Raw genomic sequence first — 16797 nt, forward strand, 5'->3', positions numbered from 1 at the left:
ATTTGATGGTAGTGAATTAAGTTTTATTAGAAAAGTGGGTGAAGGGAGACGTCGGACAGTATAAGATATGACAATATTAATTTATAAATTATCAAGGGTCCATGAGGGAGGGGGGAATAGGAGGGAGGAGGAAAAATTAGGAACTGATACCAAGGGCTCAAGTAGAAAGCAAATGTTCTGAGAATTATGGGGGCAATAAATGTACAAATGTGCCTGACACACAATGGATGGATGGATTGTGATAAGAATGTACGAGCCCCCAATAAAATGATTTTTTAAAAAGAATTGTTTTATTAGAATTTTATAAATGTCATGCCTCTGGAACTACTAGTAGTCAGTCAAACTGTTGCTTTAACAATCTAATCTCTACTACTGAAAGACAGCATGACAATATCTTTTTGTACAAACCTAATTCTATTTTTCTGTGTGCACACTCTGCTCTTAGGACTAGGGAGTGATTAAAATGTAACAAAAAAGGAGGAAGAGCAAACGTTCCCTTGTATTCTCTTGGCCAAAAGTAAGAATATGAACTCATTTAAAGGGAAATTGATTGGTCTCATGCTTCTTTTTGCTAGCTTTTTGCATGTGTTAAAACAGAGTGTTATTTTTATTTTTCACGGTCCAGAATAAAACACTTCATTTTGTTTTGTAGAATAATGTGTAAGCAATGAATAATCTCTTAAAGAGTATCTACTTGGGGGAAAAAAACCACCAGTATCTATTGAGAAACCTAGAACAAGCATTGTTGTAAATGAGGCAAACACCAGGAGCCTTCTGGTAAAGTCAGGGATGAATATAGGATGCCTGCCCACTGAGACCACCCTGGCAGCTCTGAGGTGGAGATCCCTGCCAGTGTAGGAAGAAACCAGAGGGAGGTAAAAGGATGGGAAATAATGAGATATCACTTTATTCTATGAAATGAATATTATTACAGACAACACCCCCAAAGATCTACAAATAGATTATTAGGATAAGTGGATATAAAATTAATACACAAAAATCAATTATGGTACATTTCAACTATCAGTTACAAATAACTAGAAAATAGAAGTAAAGGAAATGCTCTCAGGAAAAAAATATCAGAACAAATTATTGCAATTCATTTCAGGAATATTATAAAATTTTGTTATGACATGATAGAGAACACCAGAATAAAAGAGAGAAGTAAGCCAGGATCATGGATAGGGAGATTTAATATTGGAAAGATAGTATTCCTTCGAAAATTGGTACACATTCATTATAATTCTGAATAAAATTTCAACAGCAATTTTCATTAAATGTGTGATTCTAAATAGGTGCAGGAAGGAGTGCTTTAGAAGAGGGCCACTGAGGAGAAACTAAGGCAACTAGATACTTAGTTTATTAGTCAGAAGTACTAATTAAGGCAGCGCAATATTGAAGCAGAGACCAATTGGCCAGTGGAGTAGAATTTCCAGTTAACCTTTCTCCTAGGTGATAGCTGTGCCCACAGCCAAAGCGCGGGCACTTACCAGATCCTCCATACCTGGCTAGTCCTAAGCCTTTAGTTTTCCCCATAGTCTGCTGATTGTATTAGAGTTTCTCACCCTCTTCCAAACTGGGTAGGACATATTCAGGGTTAAAGTGGCCTCTTGTTGTGAGCTTCTTGCTCTGAATTTATTTTTCTCAGATATTGGCCCTGTGATTTTTAATGACGTTCTAACCTTCCTAATGCCTTTTGGAGAAACTTGGTTTATATTTTGTACTTCTTTTTTGGGTAGAATGGTCCCAGTTACATACTTAGATTGCCATCACCAAAAGCAGAACTTCCTTTGTTAATTTTACATATTGTTTTCTTCAGCAGCTTGGAAAAATATCTAAAGGTTTGATTTGGTTTTTTAAACATTTTATTAGGGGCTCATACAACTCTTATCACAATCCATACATACATCAATTGTGTAAAGCACATCTGTACATCCATTGCCCTCATCATTTTCAAAGCATTTGCTCTCCATTTAAGCCCTTTGCATCAGGTCCTCTTTTTTTCCCCCTCCCTCCCCGCTCCCTCCTCCCTCGAGGGTTTGATTTGTTCAACACATCTTTCTGTAATTAACTTTTCACTTACTAATTGAAGGAGCCCCGGTGAAGCTGTGGGTTAGGTGTTGAAGTGCTAACCACAAAGTAGGCGGTTCAGACCCACCAACTGCTCCACTGGAGGTTGGTTGTGTACGCCAATAAAGATTTACACTCTCGGAAACCCTCTAGCATCGCTGTGAGTCAGAATGGACGCAGTGACAGTAGCCACTACGTTACACGTTTATTAGAGATGCAGAACTCTGTCAAGACACCTATTCTACTTTTAACCCAATAGGATAGAAGAGGATGCATAAATGATTAGCATGTAAGACGAAAATGAAATTAAATAAGCAAGAGAGGTGTAGATCAAGTGCCCTATTGACTGAGAGAAAGAAATGATCCTCCCGTCTCCAAGAATCAGGTTACAACCGCAGCAGCTCTGGAGGTGGACCTTGAATAGTGAGTGCAGGCAGCCTCCTGCATTGGCTTAACACAGGCAGCAGTTACAGTTCTGCCTCTCCGTGGTTTCTAATCAACGTCATTCTACTGGTGTGCTCACTATATTCCCACATATTAAAAGAATTTAGAATAAAATTCCATAAAAAGGGATTTTTAAAGAAGCAAGTAGAGCTGATCATTTGGTGGTGAAATGTCTAAGGTTTTTGGTTTAATTTTTAATTTTCATTTATGTGCTATTGTCAAGGATTTTAAACGGATTGTTGCTTGGGTATCTTTCACGTGCAGTGGGATGTGTGCAAGAGTCTACTCCCCGTAGTCCCCACAGGTCGGGGGAGATTTCCATCCCTTCCAAATGTCTCTGGGCTTCTGGCCTCAGGCAGCCACGAATCTGTTTTTTGTCTGCTATAGAGAGTAATGTTTTCCCTAGAATTTCATGCAAATGGAAACATTTTTAGTTTTGTACCTGGTTTTTCTGTTGTTGTTCAGCATGTTTTTGAGAGGTATCCGTGTTCTGATGTATATCCATAATTTACCCATTTATTGCTGAGTACCCATTGTAAAACCATACCACAATTTGTGTATGCATTCATGTATGTTTATTTTTTTAAACTTATTGTTGTATTTCTGTTGTTCTTTGTAATTGAGAGACATGAACATCTTGAACTCTTACTGTAAAAATGTATTTGAAAAGTCAGTAATCAATAGCGAATGCACTAGACTGCTCCTCAAAAGGCTGGAGGTGTGAATCTAGCTGGAGGCCCCTGAAGCAAGGCCTGGGATGGGCTTCTGACCAAGCAGCCCGGGAAGGGAGGGTGGTCCGGAGGTAGGCTTCTGTTTCCTACATGATTGTGCCAGCAGAACATGCTGCCTGATATAAGATTTAGGAGTAAAATGTTTCTTTGACATTTTAGTTGTACAAGTATGTTCAAATGCTGGGCTTAAGATTGCAGATAACATATAATTTTAAGTGTTGAGATAGCGATTGTGAACTGTGTGAATGTAATGTAAATACAAACAATCCAAAAGTACACTGTCATTTTTTCAGTTTGAAATCTTAATAGTTTTAGATAATGAAAAGGTTTATGTAATTTAATGTTTATTTCTCTTTTTTTGTAAACTGTAATATTTATTAAATTATAAATTTTGTAATCAAAAAGAAAAGTGTGGATCCAGGGAAACCTCAAACTACAAGGATTAGACAGCAAAGCCTATGGAAACACAATGAATTGTTACAGAAAGGATTCTGAAACTTATTAGCTGTGGTCTTTATATCGCCGTTTCAGAAACTACAGTAAAATGGTTATTTTAAAATTCCAAATTCACATCTATTCTCACATTTATAAGCTTCCTGCTCGTACTGATACCAAACATCTTAGAGGTTCCAAATTTTAGTAGTTTTTTCAGTTCATGCAGAAAAGTAAGACAATGCAAGAATCAGATGAGGACTGTTAATGCACAGATAATATACACACTGGACAAAACACCTAAAGAAATTAAGCAAAACACTATAAAATGAACGCACCTCAAGCATACTGGGTTATGTAGTACTAAACAGCTCTCATCATTCATACTCAAGTTCCTCACATTAAATAAATTTCTCAGAGGCTTGTTAGACATTATAATTAAGGTCTATCATTCCCATCCCCCTTCCCACCCCAACAATGCGTTACTAGGGATGAGTGTAATGGTAGAAGTTTACAGAGAAACATTTCAACCTTGAGTGAGCTGAAGACTGGTTTAAACCTCAGTTACAGCGCACTGTCCATCAGGCCTTCTAGATCTGACACTCACACTTCACCCCTGCTACTGGTCGGTCATTTCCAGAGCGATCAGATACTGTCTGGTTTCATTAGGAGCCACAGGCTCTGTTGGGTCAAGGAGTGTTGTGCAGCAAGTGTGGCGCCGTCTTCACTGTCGCTACTGGCATCTGACTCCGCTTCTTCCATGGAGGCCTCTGGCGCGGGTACCCTGCCTGAAGATGGTGATTCGTGGTCTTCTCCTTCACCCCTGTGACTCCTTTCAGCTGTGCTGTCTCCACTGAGTTGCAAATGAGCAAAAGAGTCTTCCAGAGAAGTGCTTGCATCAGGGGGTGGTGTTGCAGGGCTTGTTAATGGACCGTCTCTGATGTTAGTGACCTCACAGTAGATAATGCTAGAGGCTGAATGGAGGGTCTACTCTGCGGATCACTGTCCGCTCCATCAGCCGAGCTCTCTGGCTAGGCTTGCCCTATTAGAGTCACAGTCTAACCTAAGTCCGGCTACTCCCTTCTTTGGCATATCAGTTATATCCCGTTTAATCTTCCTATGATGCCATGCTCATTTCTCCTATATTGAACCATATTTTCAAGATCAGCAACGTACAGAAACCCAGCAATTAACATTTCAGTGCTCTTTTTACCTTTGGAAAAAGCATCTTCCAGCTCTCTACTAGTACGCTCATCATACTGCCACCACCCATTTCGTCCTTCATAATACCATGCATATTCTCCGTGTCCTCCACTTGCTGCCTTCAGTTCTTCCGGTGACAACAAGGTGGGCTTGTCAAGGAAATCCTCAGGAATTCCTTGTCGATAGAGGGCACACCACTTTCCAAGCAAAGGAGCTCCTTTGCACACAGATAGCAGAAAACATGCTTACCGGGCGGACAAGTTTGTGGACAAATGGCACCTTCAGGGACAGTTAGAGAAGGTGTGGTATTAGAACAGGACACACTGGGTTTCCTATTTGTAGGAAGCATGTTTATCGAGGGATCAATTTCGCCACAGCCAGCCATCATTTCTATTACAGATCCCACAGACGCCTGGCGCCAATATAAGACATCTTTACCAGTAGTCAGTCAGCTTGCTTGATGTTCTCTTCCACTGCTGGCTCATTCTTTTGTCTCTCGGCCACCACCGCGTCCACCTCGCAGTTCTTTCTCCTCAGCGGCCGGGGACGCCGCGCGGACGTCACATGACCGCGCTCTATTTCTTTTTTTTAGAAGATGGCTATTAGTTATGACTTACTGTTATCTTTATGATATATTTTGACAAAGGAAGTAATAGCTTCTCTTGGAAATGCATTTTTTTTTTTACAAATAACAGTTTACTAAACTGTCACGAGCTTATATTCTGTAATGAAGAGTGAGTTTGTATATTTCTTCAGAATTGTACAATTTTCCTCTGGGGTTAGAAAAGAAAAATTTAATTTGAAGGTCATATTTATGACTGAGGTCATCTAGTATTCCCATGGAATATCATCCTTAAAATGCAGGTCTAAATTTTATTAATAGTTTTATACATAACATCATAGAAAGTTGTCCAGTAGAATTCCATTTTTTAGACCACAGACTCTGAATTCAGTTCCCTCAGCTTGACTGTCCCGTTTCTTGACTATCAAGCACCAGACAAGTAGCATATTCTCTTTAAAACCAATTCCTTTAAAATGAGGGTGATAAGAATTCGTGTACAGATTTAGGGGCTAATTTACATGTGTCTCTTAGCACAATGGTGGAAACAAATGCATAATTATGTAATTAATGAATTCATGCCCATTCTCTCTTGTGTGTTAAAAATTTTATTTGTGATTGATGTCAGTTTGGGATTTGGCTCTAAATCCTAGGTGACTGGGGTAAGTAGTTGCTGAACGTGCCCATAATTTAATGAGTATTGTTAGCTGGTGGCAATTGGAGGATGAGGATGATAATGGCATTTTTGAGACAATGGACCATTTTACTTTGTTATTACAGAAGTGAGTGCTTTTCGGGCAGGAAAGAAGAGCTAGTGGGGATTTTAGTTCTGTATAATTGGTCTACTTTTTAATTTTTTTTACCCCTCAGTCCCTGAGCAGCAGCTGCTTGATATTGAAGACTGTGACCTCAATGTGGTGAGGCTGTGTTTTCAAGTTTTCCTCCCTGATGAACATGGGAATTTGACAACGGCTCTTGCTCCTGTGGTGTCAAACCCCATTTATGATAATCGTAAGTTCCTTGTTTTTTTACTTTTGTAGTTGGATTTGTTGAAGTATTTTGGTAATTGAAAAACAGCAAGTTTAGGAAAAATTTAAATACTGCAGTAATATCTAACACCGACTCTCTTGTAATTTCATTCTCTAAAAATCACCACTGTATTTCATTAGTCTCTTTATTTATGCAAATACACCAGCAGCATTTATACAAATATTTTCAGCAATTTAAAAAAATGACCATTGACTTTTTTATAAACTTGTTTTTCTATCTTTCCCTTCGGCCACCTATTTTCAGTAGTGCTGTGTGTTATTATATGAGTATATCATAATTTTATTAAGTTGTTACCCTATTATAGGATCTTGTGCAAGTATTTTTCTAGAGTAAACATCTAAGAGTGGAAATGTTAGCGGCACTATTGCTAGAATGAAGGCCATGACGAGCTGTACATTTGGGGTTTTAAGACTTTTAGTGTGATGACATGCATATAACAAAATACCATTTTAACTCTTCTTAAGTGTATGGTTTGTTTACATTAATTATATGCACATTGTTTAACCGTTATTACTATCTATTGCTAAAACTTTATTCTTTCCTTCTGTATCTGTTTATTCTAGATGTTTAGGTGGAATCATAATACATTATTTGTCCTTTATGACCTAGCATAATGTTTTCAAGATTTTTCTATGCTGTAGGATATATGAAAAGGTCTGTCCTTTTTATAGCTGAATAATATCCACACTCTGTCCAGTCATTTGTTGATGAATATTTGGGTTGTTTCTACATTGGGGCTATTGTGAGCCACACTGCAATGAACACTGGTCTACAGCTTGGCTGTCTGAGCTGTAGAGCACCATGAAATGCCCTCCCGAATCCGAGCAGTAGAACTCGACCAGAGTATCCTCTGGAGAGCCTGGAATGCCACGAAGAGCTGTTGGATAATGGGAAGCATGAACATTGTGTGTTCCTGCTGCTATGGCCACCCCCAGCCTTTAAGAAGGTGAATCTAGTGTCAGGATGTAGGATGGGTTGGAAAATTCTAATCAGGAGGCAGAGTGATTCAACGCAAGGGCATATTGCCTTGAAACGCAGCCACAGGGCTCAAAATCAGGGATGTCAGTGCCGTGAGCATGGGAAGGGACAGGTGTGTCTCATTAAGTATTTAGTGTCCTTAATTTATCTGTACACTAACATTTTGGGTGTGCTCTTTAAAATTTCCCCCTGAAATTCTCCCCTTTAAAAGGGAATAAAATATGTTACTAATGTAGAAACCCATTAAAAAAAATTCCTTTATTCTTAGGTGCTCCGAATACTGCTGAATTGAGGATTTGTCGTGTGAACAAGAACTGCGGCAGTGTCAGAGGGGGAGATGAAATATTTCTACTATGCGACAAAGTTCAGAAAGGTATTTACGGGCTTTGTTTCATTGAATTCAAAATATATTTGAGATTAATGGATGCATTCGCCATGTTTTCCCACTGTTGCTATTTCTTATCCGCTAGATGACATAGAGGTTCGTTTCGTGTTAAACGACTGGGAGGCAAAAGGTATCTTTTCCCAAGCGGATGTGCACCGTCAGGTGGCCATTGTTTTCAAGACGCCGCCGTACTGCAAAGCCATCCTAGAACCCGTAACCGTGAAAATGCAGCTGCGCAGGCCTTCGGACCAGGAAGTTAGCGAGTCCATGGATTTCAGATACCTGCCAGATGAAAAAGGTATAAATTTTTTGGTTGGTAACATTTCATATACTTTCTAGAAGTTAATTATAACTAATAATTTTGTCAGATACATTTGAATAGAGTTATGAGTAGTCAGAATTTCCCTTTTCCTAGATGTTTTCAGTTGGTTTGGAGTTGACTGGTTGATCTTCATGCCCTTTTTGAGCAAAGAAGGGCAGTTAATCTAGAATAATTGTAAGATATTTAAAATGCAGGAAGAGGAGCCCTGGTGTTGTAGTGGTTATGCGATGGGTTGTTAACCATGAGGTTAGTAGTTCGAAACCGGCAGTTGCTTCGAGGGAGAAAGATGTAGCTTTCTACTCCTGTGAAAGAGTTACGCAGTCTCGGAAATCCACAGGGGCCGTTCTCCCCTGTCCTATAAGGTCATCAGAAGTTGGCAAGGCCTCAAGGGCAGGGAGTTTGTTGTGTTTTTTAATGAAGAAATGCTCCTTAGAGGTGAGGATGGCAAGAACATCTTATCAGGAAGGACTAGTCCCTGGGGAAGGCCATCGTGCTTGGAGGAGAAGAGGGTCAGTGACTCGAGGAAGACCCTCAACAGGGTGGATTCAGCACAGGGGTCTCGAGACCAGCAGAGGGACGAGTGTGAGGCTGGAGCAAGACCAGGCGGTGTTTCTTGCTTGGTACCCCAGGTTGCTAGGAACCAGAGCCGAACATGACGTCATCTAACAACGAAATGCTTTTCCGAGTTTCTTATTGTGAAGGCTCTTTTGTGTGATGGTCGGTGCCCTTCTAACTGTTGGGAAATTTGCCACACAGGAATGGCCTTTGCTGTGGTCCTTATCTTACTGGACTGTCTTGGTTCCTGAATTAGTTGATGTCGTTAACGCCGGTGTTGTTGGAAAGCGAGGTTAATAGTTTAGCGAAGAGGAAAAATGGCTTTACTACTGACTGCAGACACGCTCTGTAACGGGGCAAACCGGCGGGCCGCTGGCCGCATGCGGCCCCAAGGTGACTTTTTGTGGCCCACGATGCTCTAAAATAAAATGAAAATAGAAAAAAAAACTGTTATGAAGAAAATAGTGCTTAGGGGACGTCAAGACAACACTGTGCACACAATTACCTCGTTATATTTTATTCAGAGCATGGTGGGCCACAAAAATTCACCTCGGGGACCACGAGTTTGACACTCCTGCTCTAGTTTTATATATATTAAAGATCATTTTACTGGGGGCTCTTACAACTCTTGTTACAATCCATATATCAATTGTATCCGACACATTTGTACATATATCCCATCATTCTTTTCTAGACATTTACTTTCCTTTGAGCCCTTGGGATCAGCTCCCCCCCCCCCCCACCCCGTGGCCCCTTGGTAGATTAGAGATGGTTAATATTTTCATATCTCACACTAACAGCTATCTCCCTTCCCCTCTGGTTTCTGTTCTTCCCCCTGGAGTGGGGTGGGTGGCTATGTGCCATTCATTGCAATTGGTAACCCCCTTTCCCTTCATCTCTCCCCCCTTCCCCCTACACAGTCTATAATACTTATTACATCCATATTACGTTCTTTTAAAGTGTCTTCTATATGAATAAAACGAAACTCACTGCCATCGAGTCAGTGTCGACTCATAGCGACCCTACAGGATAGGGTAGAACTGCCCCTGTGGGTTTCTAAGATGATAACTCTTTATGAGAAGCAGTTGGTGGTTTCAAACTGCTGACCTGAGATTAGTAGCACACTGAGTCACCACTGTGCCCCCAGAGTGCCGGACACGCGAATGGAGCATATCGAAATGGAGAAGAAGCCTGTGATAAGCCTGTGATGATGCACATGTGTGTTAGTCTGGGTATTTTAGAGAAACAAATCCACAGAAACCCATATGTATAAGGGAGAGTTTTATTTAAAGGGTAAGTGCACATCAGGAAAACATCCCAACCCAGTGCTGCCCAAGCCCACAAGTCCAACATTAGCCCATATCCCTCACACCAATCCACAAAACACACGCAGTGATGCCAACTACAGGAGGAAAGTTGAATCAGTGAACGATTAGCATCTCAGGGCTGGCAGTGGTCTCCACACAGCTGCTCCAGCACCCAGGGCTGCATCAGGGTAGGTCCATGCGGCTTCTCCTCGGGGATGTCTTGCAGGAAGTGAGTCTTGTCAGCTGAAGCAGGGAACCCACTAAGGCAGCTGCACCCTGGTCCAACCATCAGAAAGCAAGAGACCCGAGAACTAGAAAGGCGAGGCTCACCGAGCCATTTATATCTCTACCTTTCAATTAACCCCACATGTTTTTATCAGCCAGGTTGGCACAATAAACCTTAACCCTCTCAGCATGCTTTCCTGTTCATCTCTCAACAGACACTTACGGCAATAAAGCAAAGAAACAAAAAACAACTCTACTTTTCCAGAAGCTATTGCAGGATTGTGGTAAGAACATTTTAGATTAATTTGCATCTAAGTAGCTGATGCTGTCGGCTAGTCATTAGGCTGCTAACTGAAGGGTTGGTAGTTCAAACCCACCAGCTGCCCAAAGGGGAAAGATGAGGCTATGTGTTCCCATAAAAATGTGTAGCCTCAGAAACCCTACACAGGTTTGCTATGTGTCAGAATTGTCAGTAGGGTTTTATTGTTATATGATTTCATTAATTTTTTTAAATTGGTAATGCTATTTCTTGTCACCTTTTGTAATGGAAAAACTTTATCATAGCAGTTAATTTTCCTGAAAGACCAAGGTCTGGTCCCCCAGGATTGACTGCTGCAGGATTCATCAAAAAAGGTATGTGATCAGGAAAGATCAGTGCTTTGCACAATATATTGGAATTCAATTGTGGGGAAGGAGTAACTCTGTCTTTGTCCACCCACAATTCTTTCTGCTCTCGTTATTCAATAAAGTCAGGTCATCTTCAATAACTCTTACTGGGATATGAATACCTTTGGGAATTATTATTTGAGACACTGCATTCTGGCATGTGGCAGAAATGATTTGATTAATTAGTGCCGTGGGAGAAATTGTGTAGGTAAGGCGAGCTGCTTGTTGTATAATTAAGGTTTTCTAGAGGACAGCACACTCACCTGCTTACATATTATCTACAGCTGCCCTTTGTACCACAAGTAGAGTGAACAGTTCCAGCTATTTGGACTAGAGGCTCTCTAGTCCCAAAGGTTTATTATCTGGCCCATTATAGAAAAGTTAGACAAAGATCCCCCCCCCCCTTATAATCTTAGGTCAGCACCTCTTCCTGGTTTACTATACATAACATTCGTACTATATGCAAATGTATACAGAATCCTTTTTTTATTATTTCTTCCTGACTGGGGATTTTGTAGTGCATTGAGGGGATTGTATCTTGGAGGAGGGATTGAATTTGAAAAGTTATATAAATTTATAAATTCATCCTAGTGAGTGTTCATTCCATCCCACCATTCTCTCCTAAATGTAGAAGCTGTGAAATGATTTGGGTACTTAGAATCCCTTTATTACAATTCTGATGTTTCACCTTCCAAAATCACATGTAAGGGCTCCAGAAGCTAAATGCTCGTGTTTAATTTTAGAGCAATTATGTATGTCTAAATGGTTTACATGAAAACAGTAAGTGTTAGAGAATATAATTTGGGACTCGTGCAGTTAATGCTAATCAAAAAGTTTGAGATTTTGTACCAGTTTCCTTGAGATTTTTATTTATAAGTGCATTGTATCATTTTCATTTAGAAGTGATTTGTATATAATTTTGTTTCCTGTAGTTTTGAAAAAAATGTATTTTTTCCCCACAGAACCACACTTGTTTTCTCACCATGCAGTTGAGACAGAGCCGCCCAGACCCTCAAGTCATGCGGAGCCCTACTGCTCCCCGCCTGTGCCCGTCTCCAGGGCGTTGTTCCCCCCACATCCCAGCTCCGCCGTGCCCTCCGTGGTGCGCCCGCCCGCTTCACACTGGTCTTCGGGGACCCACCCCAACTCCCACTCAGTCAGTGCCAATCCGCCGCATGGTTTCCCAGCAGGAACACTTCCCTCTAACTCGCAAGGTGTCCCGTCATTCCTGAGAATTCCTGTTCTGAATGCTTCTAATACTTGTATTTATAACAGTACTAATGACTTAGGCAGAATGGAAGCCCCAGCCATGTCACCCGCTGACTTCTATGGTAACTCTGATGCCAGCACGCTGCCTGCCTGCCCTGTGGATCTAGCCTCCTGCCATGAGAGCATGGGGGAGATTGACCATTCAGGACACGGACACATGAATCTTGCCAACCACACCTGTACTTCTGTTCTGGACTCAGTAGATTTGAGACCCTTTCCCAGCTCCAGCACAGCTGCGTTTGCTTCACAGTCAGATGTCTTTGAGAGTCCAGCCTTCAGCTGTGCAGACGGCAGCATGCTGAATGAGTCAGGCCCCCCAGACAGTGCTCCTCCGGGCAGCCATGGCTTTGCTCAGAGTGGTCAGTATCCAGACATCAGCATGCAAAACGAGCAGTTGGGTGACTCGTTTGCATATGACTTTTTTTAAGTATAAATTGCAAGACTTAAATGGGGATTTAAGATTTAAATCCCTTTAAATGATTACAGACTTTAAAAATTTTTATTAACGACTCTTGAGCAACAGTCCAGCCATCATTTGCATCAAGCATATTTGTTGCCACCTTCATTTCTGAAACATCATCTTTCTACTTAAGCCTTTGGTATCAGCTCCTCCCCCCACCCTCATGAACCTTTAATAATTTATAAATTATTTTTATTTTCATATTTTACACTGCCTGCTGTCTCCCTTCACCCACCTTTCTGTTTTTAGTCCCCCTGGGGAAGGGGGGTGTTGTACATTGATCATTGTGAGCAGTTCCCACTTTTCCCCCCACCTTCCTCCTACACTCCGGACATCGCTACTCCCATTTCTGTTCCCAAGGGTAGGGGGTGTTATCTGTCCTGGATTCTGTCTGGGAGAGCTCTGCTCTACACCAGGGTACCTGTTCTGCTCTAGCCGGACTTGTGAGATAGAACCGGGCTCATGACAGTGGGGGGGAGGGGCTTGTAGTTGTTACTCTTTAGGACGTAGCATTTTATATTTGACTGAGATTACAAGAGAGATACTCATAGCATTTCATTTTTGTTTTGAGGGATGAGAATCCAAAAACTTATTTTTTAGAGAGAAGTATAAATTTTGAGGCACAGAGAATACAAATTTAGAAACTGTCATAAAAGGAAAGTTGAAAAAAAGAAGTATGAAAGGGCTTTCTTGTTTCGCCTTTTGAAACACGACTGCGCCATGTGTGGCGTGAGTCCTCTCTGCAGGTCCATTGTGCTGCCCCAGGCTGCCCTGAGCCCTCTGCCAGGGCGGCTGCTCTTTTGCTTAGCCGGTTTTATACTTCTTTTGTAATGTATTAAGGTATTCTTAGTTAAATGAATTAACTGATAATTTGCTGTCAAGCAGATTTAAGGTAAACTGTGTAATGGCTATGTCATTGGAAACATAATACCCTTATTATTTTTGAGACCCATTGCCAAGGTGACCCCTAAGGGGTTTTCTGAGGCTTCTTGGAGTTCCTTAGATTTACTTGTAAATCAGAACCTCCTTAAAAAGATAATTGGGCAGAAGGCAATGGAAGTGAGCTTTCAAGGTGTGGGAGGAGGTTCTGTGCATTTTGGGTTCTTCAGAATCAGCCCTGGCTTTCACTTTACACTGTTTCTAGGGAGATGCTTCCTTGGAGCTCTCTTCTTTGTTAGGCACCATGACACCCTGCGACCTGGCTCAGCACTGTCTCTCCAGGTGCCAGCTTACCCTCTCAAGGCCCAAGTGTGACCCTCAGCCGGCACCTGCCTCTTCCACTCCAGACTGGAGAATGTGTAAAACTCCTCTTTGACAGCAGGACCTAGAAATCTAAAGCTCATGCTCAGCTATTTCATCCTTAACTGAGTTCCTCAGCCCCCTCCCTAATGTGCTTCTCCTTCAGTCTCCCCCCACTCAGTAAGTGGCCGCGCCATGCTTCTGCCAGGAGCCCTGGCGTCCCCCTGGGGCCTTCCTTTCATAGCCACAGCCAGTCTGTCAGCAAACCCAGTCGCTGACCATGTCTTTAGGCCTCTGCTGTTAGAACCTTATCCCAAGCCACTAGCCTCTCTCGCCTCCAGCCTTCCCAAACCTCCCTGCACCCTGTGCCTTTCTCCATAAAGTTGTCAAGCTCAGTACTATAAAAGCAAGTCACATCATGCCTTTCGTCTTCTCAGAGCCATCCAGTGGCATGGGCTTCATTCAGAGGACAGGCCAGAGTCCTGGATATGAGCAGGCCTGCAGTCCCTCTCCTCCCTCATCTGCCACCCTTGCGCTCCCATCTGAGCTGCTCTCCAACGACATCAAGAGCTCGCCGGACTCAGTCTCTGTGCTTGGGGCTCACTCTGCTTCACTTGCTCTTGCCCCAGACACCTGCCGCACTCGCCTGGCCAGCACCAGGTCCGAGAGCAGCCGCCACCTGCTTTATTTTCACCCAGATCTCTTACCACCATTGCACTTAGGCCAATTTGACTTATTTGTATACTGTTTTCCTATCCTGGAATAAGCTCTAAGAGGGCAGAATTCTTGTCTGATTTATTTACTGCTGTATCCCCAGTTGTCTAAAACAGTGTCTGCCTCTGATGTGCACTCAGTAAATGTCTACTGAACATTCAAAGTACTGTTAGTAAAACTTGGTTTCTTGAATTACTAACAGATTATCCTTTTTACACCTAGGATTAATGTTAATCCACACTGTTCGAAAGCAAATAATCCCAGTGGCAAAAATGATAGTAAAGTTTGGGCAGTGATCCTAATTGCTAATCACATTGTTCTAATTACTAGCAGATTAAAGACCTAGTTGGGTTGGTTTTTTTAGATCATTTTATTGGGGGCTCTTAGAACAGTCCATACATCAGTTGTATTAAGCATATTTGAACACATGTGCCCATCATTCTTTTCTAAACATTTACTTTATTTGAGCCCTTGTTATCAGCTCCCTTTTCCCCCCTCCCATCCTTGTGCCCCCTTGATAAATTTTTTATTATTTTCATATCGTACACTGACCACTGTCTCCCACTGTTTTTGTTCATCCCCCTGGGTAGGGGGTGGGTTATGTGTCGGATCCCTTTCTCCCCTCCTCTTCCCAACTTACTCTTTATCTTCATGGTATCTCTACTCCCACTTCTGTTCCTGCAGGGTTTATCTGACCTGGATTCCAGGTGTCTTGAGCTCTTTTCTGTAACTGTACGTGCTCCCATGTTCCGGTCTAGCCAGAACTGAAAGACAGGACTGGGGTTCTGATAGCGGGGAGGCGGGAAGCCTCAAGGAACTAGAGGAATATTGTGTGTTTCATCGGTGCTATACTGCTGCTGTGCCCTGGTTGACTCTCCCTTTCTTTGTGACCCTTCTGTGAGGGGATGTCCCGTAGTCTTCAGATGGGTTTGGGTTCTCTGCTCCAACACCTCCCACCTTGTTCTCTCAACAACATGATTTTTTGTTTGTGTTTGTTTGGGGTCTTCTGATGCCTATTTTGTGATCCTGTCGACACCTCATGATCAAATAGACTGGTGTGCTTCTTCCATGTGGGCAAAGACCTAGTTTATCTCACAACGAGAACCCACCTACATGCCTACCTCAAAAACATACTCCGTAACCAGCCAAACCCCAAGTTTCCTGGAACAATGAGAAGGAGCCCGCTCCGTCAGAACGGGGCTGCGGTAAACAGCATATAGAAAAGTTCTGAGTTGAAAGATCCTGGAAAACTTGGAGGAAAGCGAGCAGGAAGCCAAGGCCGTCCTCTCGGGGCACACATGTACCTAATTCTTGAGGCTCGAGGGAAGGCGGGCTAACGCAGCAAGCAGAAGATCCCACATAGCGAACTAGTACCTTTAGTCTTTGTCAGGAGTTGTGATTTCAAAAGGCAACTTTCCCGTGTGTGTGTGTGTGTGTGTGCACGCGCGCGCGCACCCCCATACGTTTGTCCACACACATCCATGAATACATGCACAGAACGTTGATGGCGCAGTGGCTCACTGCTCACTTGCCACAGAAAGGTCAGAAGTTCAAGCCCGTCTACCGTTGCATGGGAGAAAGATGCGGCAGTCTGCTCTGTCAAGGTGTTCGCCTTAGACACTGTGGGCAGCTACACTGTCCTGTAGGGTCACCGTGGGTCGGAACTAAGTCCATGGCCTACAGCCTCAGCTTCGTGGATCAGCACTGACCTCCTCAGTAGCATCTCCAGGGTTGGTGTCCCCAGGGCACTGCTCAGGGTGTCATTCTCCCCTCCCACCACTGGGGACCTCCCCGGGGCACCTAACTACAACAAATAGAAATGAATATGTAAATGTTGTGAAAATGAAAGTTTCATCTGGACTATCCAAAATGATGTGGAACATGCTTTGGATCAGATTAGAGTTATTGACACTTTGCTGTCAGCAGTATCTGGAGGTGTGCGTGTTGCTCAGACCAAAAACCAAGCTCACTGCCATCGAGTTGGTTCTGACTCAACAGCCCAATAAGGACGGGTCTCTAGTGGCCGGTGAGTCAGTTCATCTCAAGACCAGCCCAGGTGTCCGGAGTGGAACTGCTCCATTGGGTTGTCAAGCCTCTGACTTTTCAGAAGTAGTGTCACTGGAGTTCACGTCACCCACTGCACGGACACACACACACCTACCTCTTCCCAGACCAGATCATTCGGAAT

General features: G+C 42.6%; 1 protein-coding gene and 1 pseudogene across 2 annotated transcripts in view; one reads left to right on the top strand and one right to left on the bottom strand.

The window, feature by feature from the left end:
• The window catches only part of REL (REL proto-oncogene, NF-kB subunit), a 38611-nt gene extending 23442 nt beyond the window's left edge, over positions 1-15169 (top strand). The window contains exons 5-10 of one of the 2 annotated variants that reach the window (XM_075535839.1): positions 6310-6450; positions 7736-7840; positions 7938-8150; positions 10477-10545; positions 10826-10894; positions 11890-15169. In XM_075535839.1, coding sequence (XP_075391954.1) covers positions 6310-6450; positions 7736-7840; positions 7938-8150; positions 10477-10545; positions 10826-10894; positions 11890-12623 — 1331 coding nt within the window. In that variant the 3' untranslated portion in view covers positions 12624-15169. The remainder of the gene's footprint in view (positions 1-6309; positions 6451-7735; positions 7841-7937; positions 8151-10476; positions 10546-10825; positions 10895-11889) is intronic. The other variant, XM_075535840.1, reaches the window with a different exon arrangement.
• Positions 4231-5407, bottom strand: LOC142430841 (E3 ubiquitin-protein ligase RNF146 pseudogene; annotated as a pseudogene).
• Positions 15170-16797: the final 1628 nt, after the last annotated feature.

The sequence above is a fragment of the Tenrec ecaudatus genome, chromosome 17 (genome assembly GCF_050624435.1).
Source record: "Tenrec ecaudatus isolate mTenEca1 chromosome 17, mTenEca1.hap1, whole genome shotgun sequence".
NCBI lineage: Eukaryota > Metazoa > Chordata > Mammalia > Afrosoricida > Tenrecidae > Tenrec > Tenrec ecaudatus.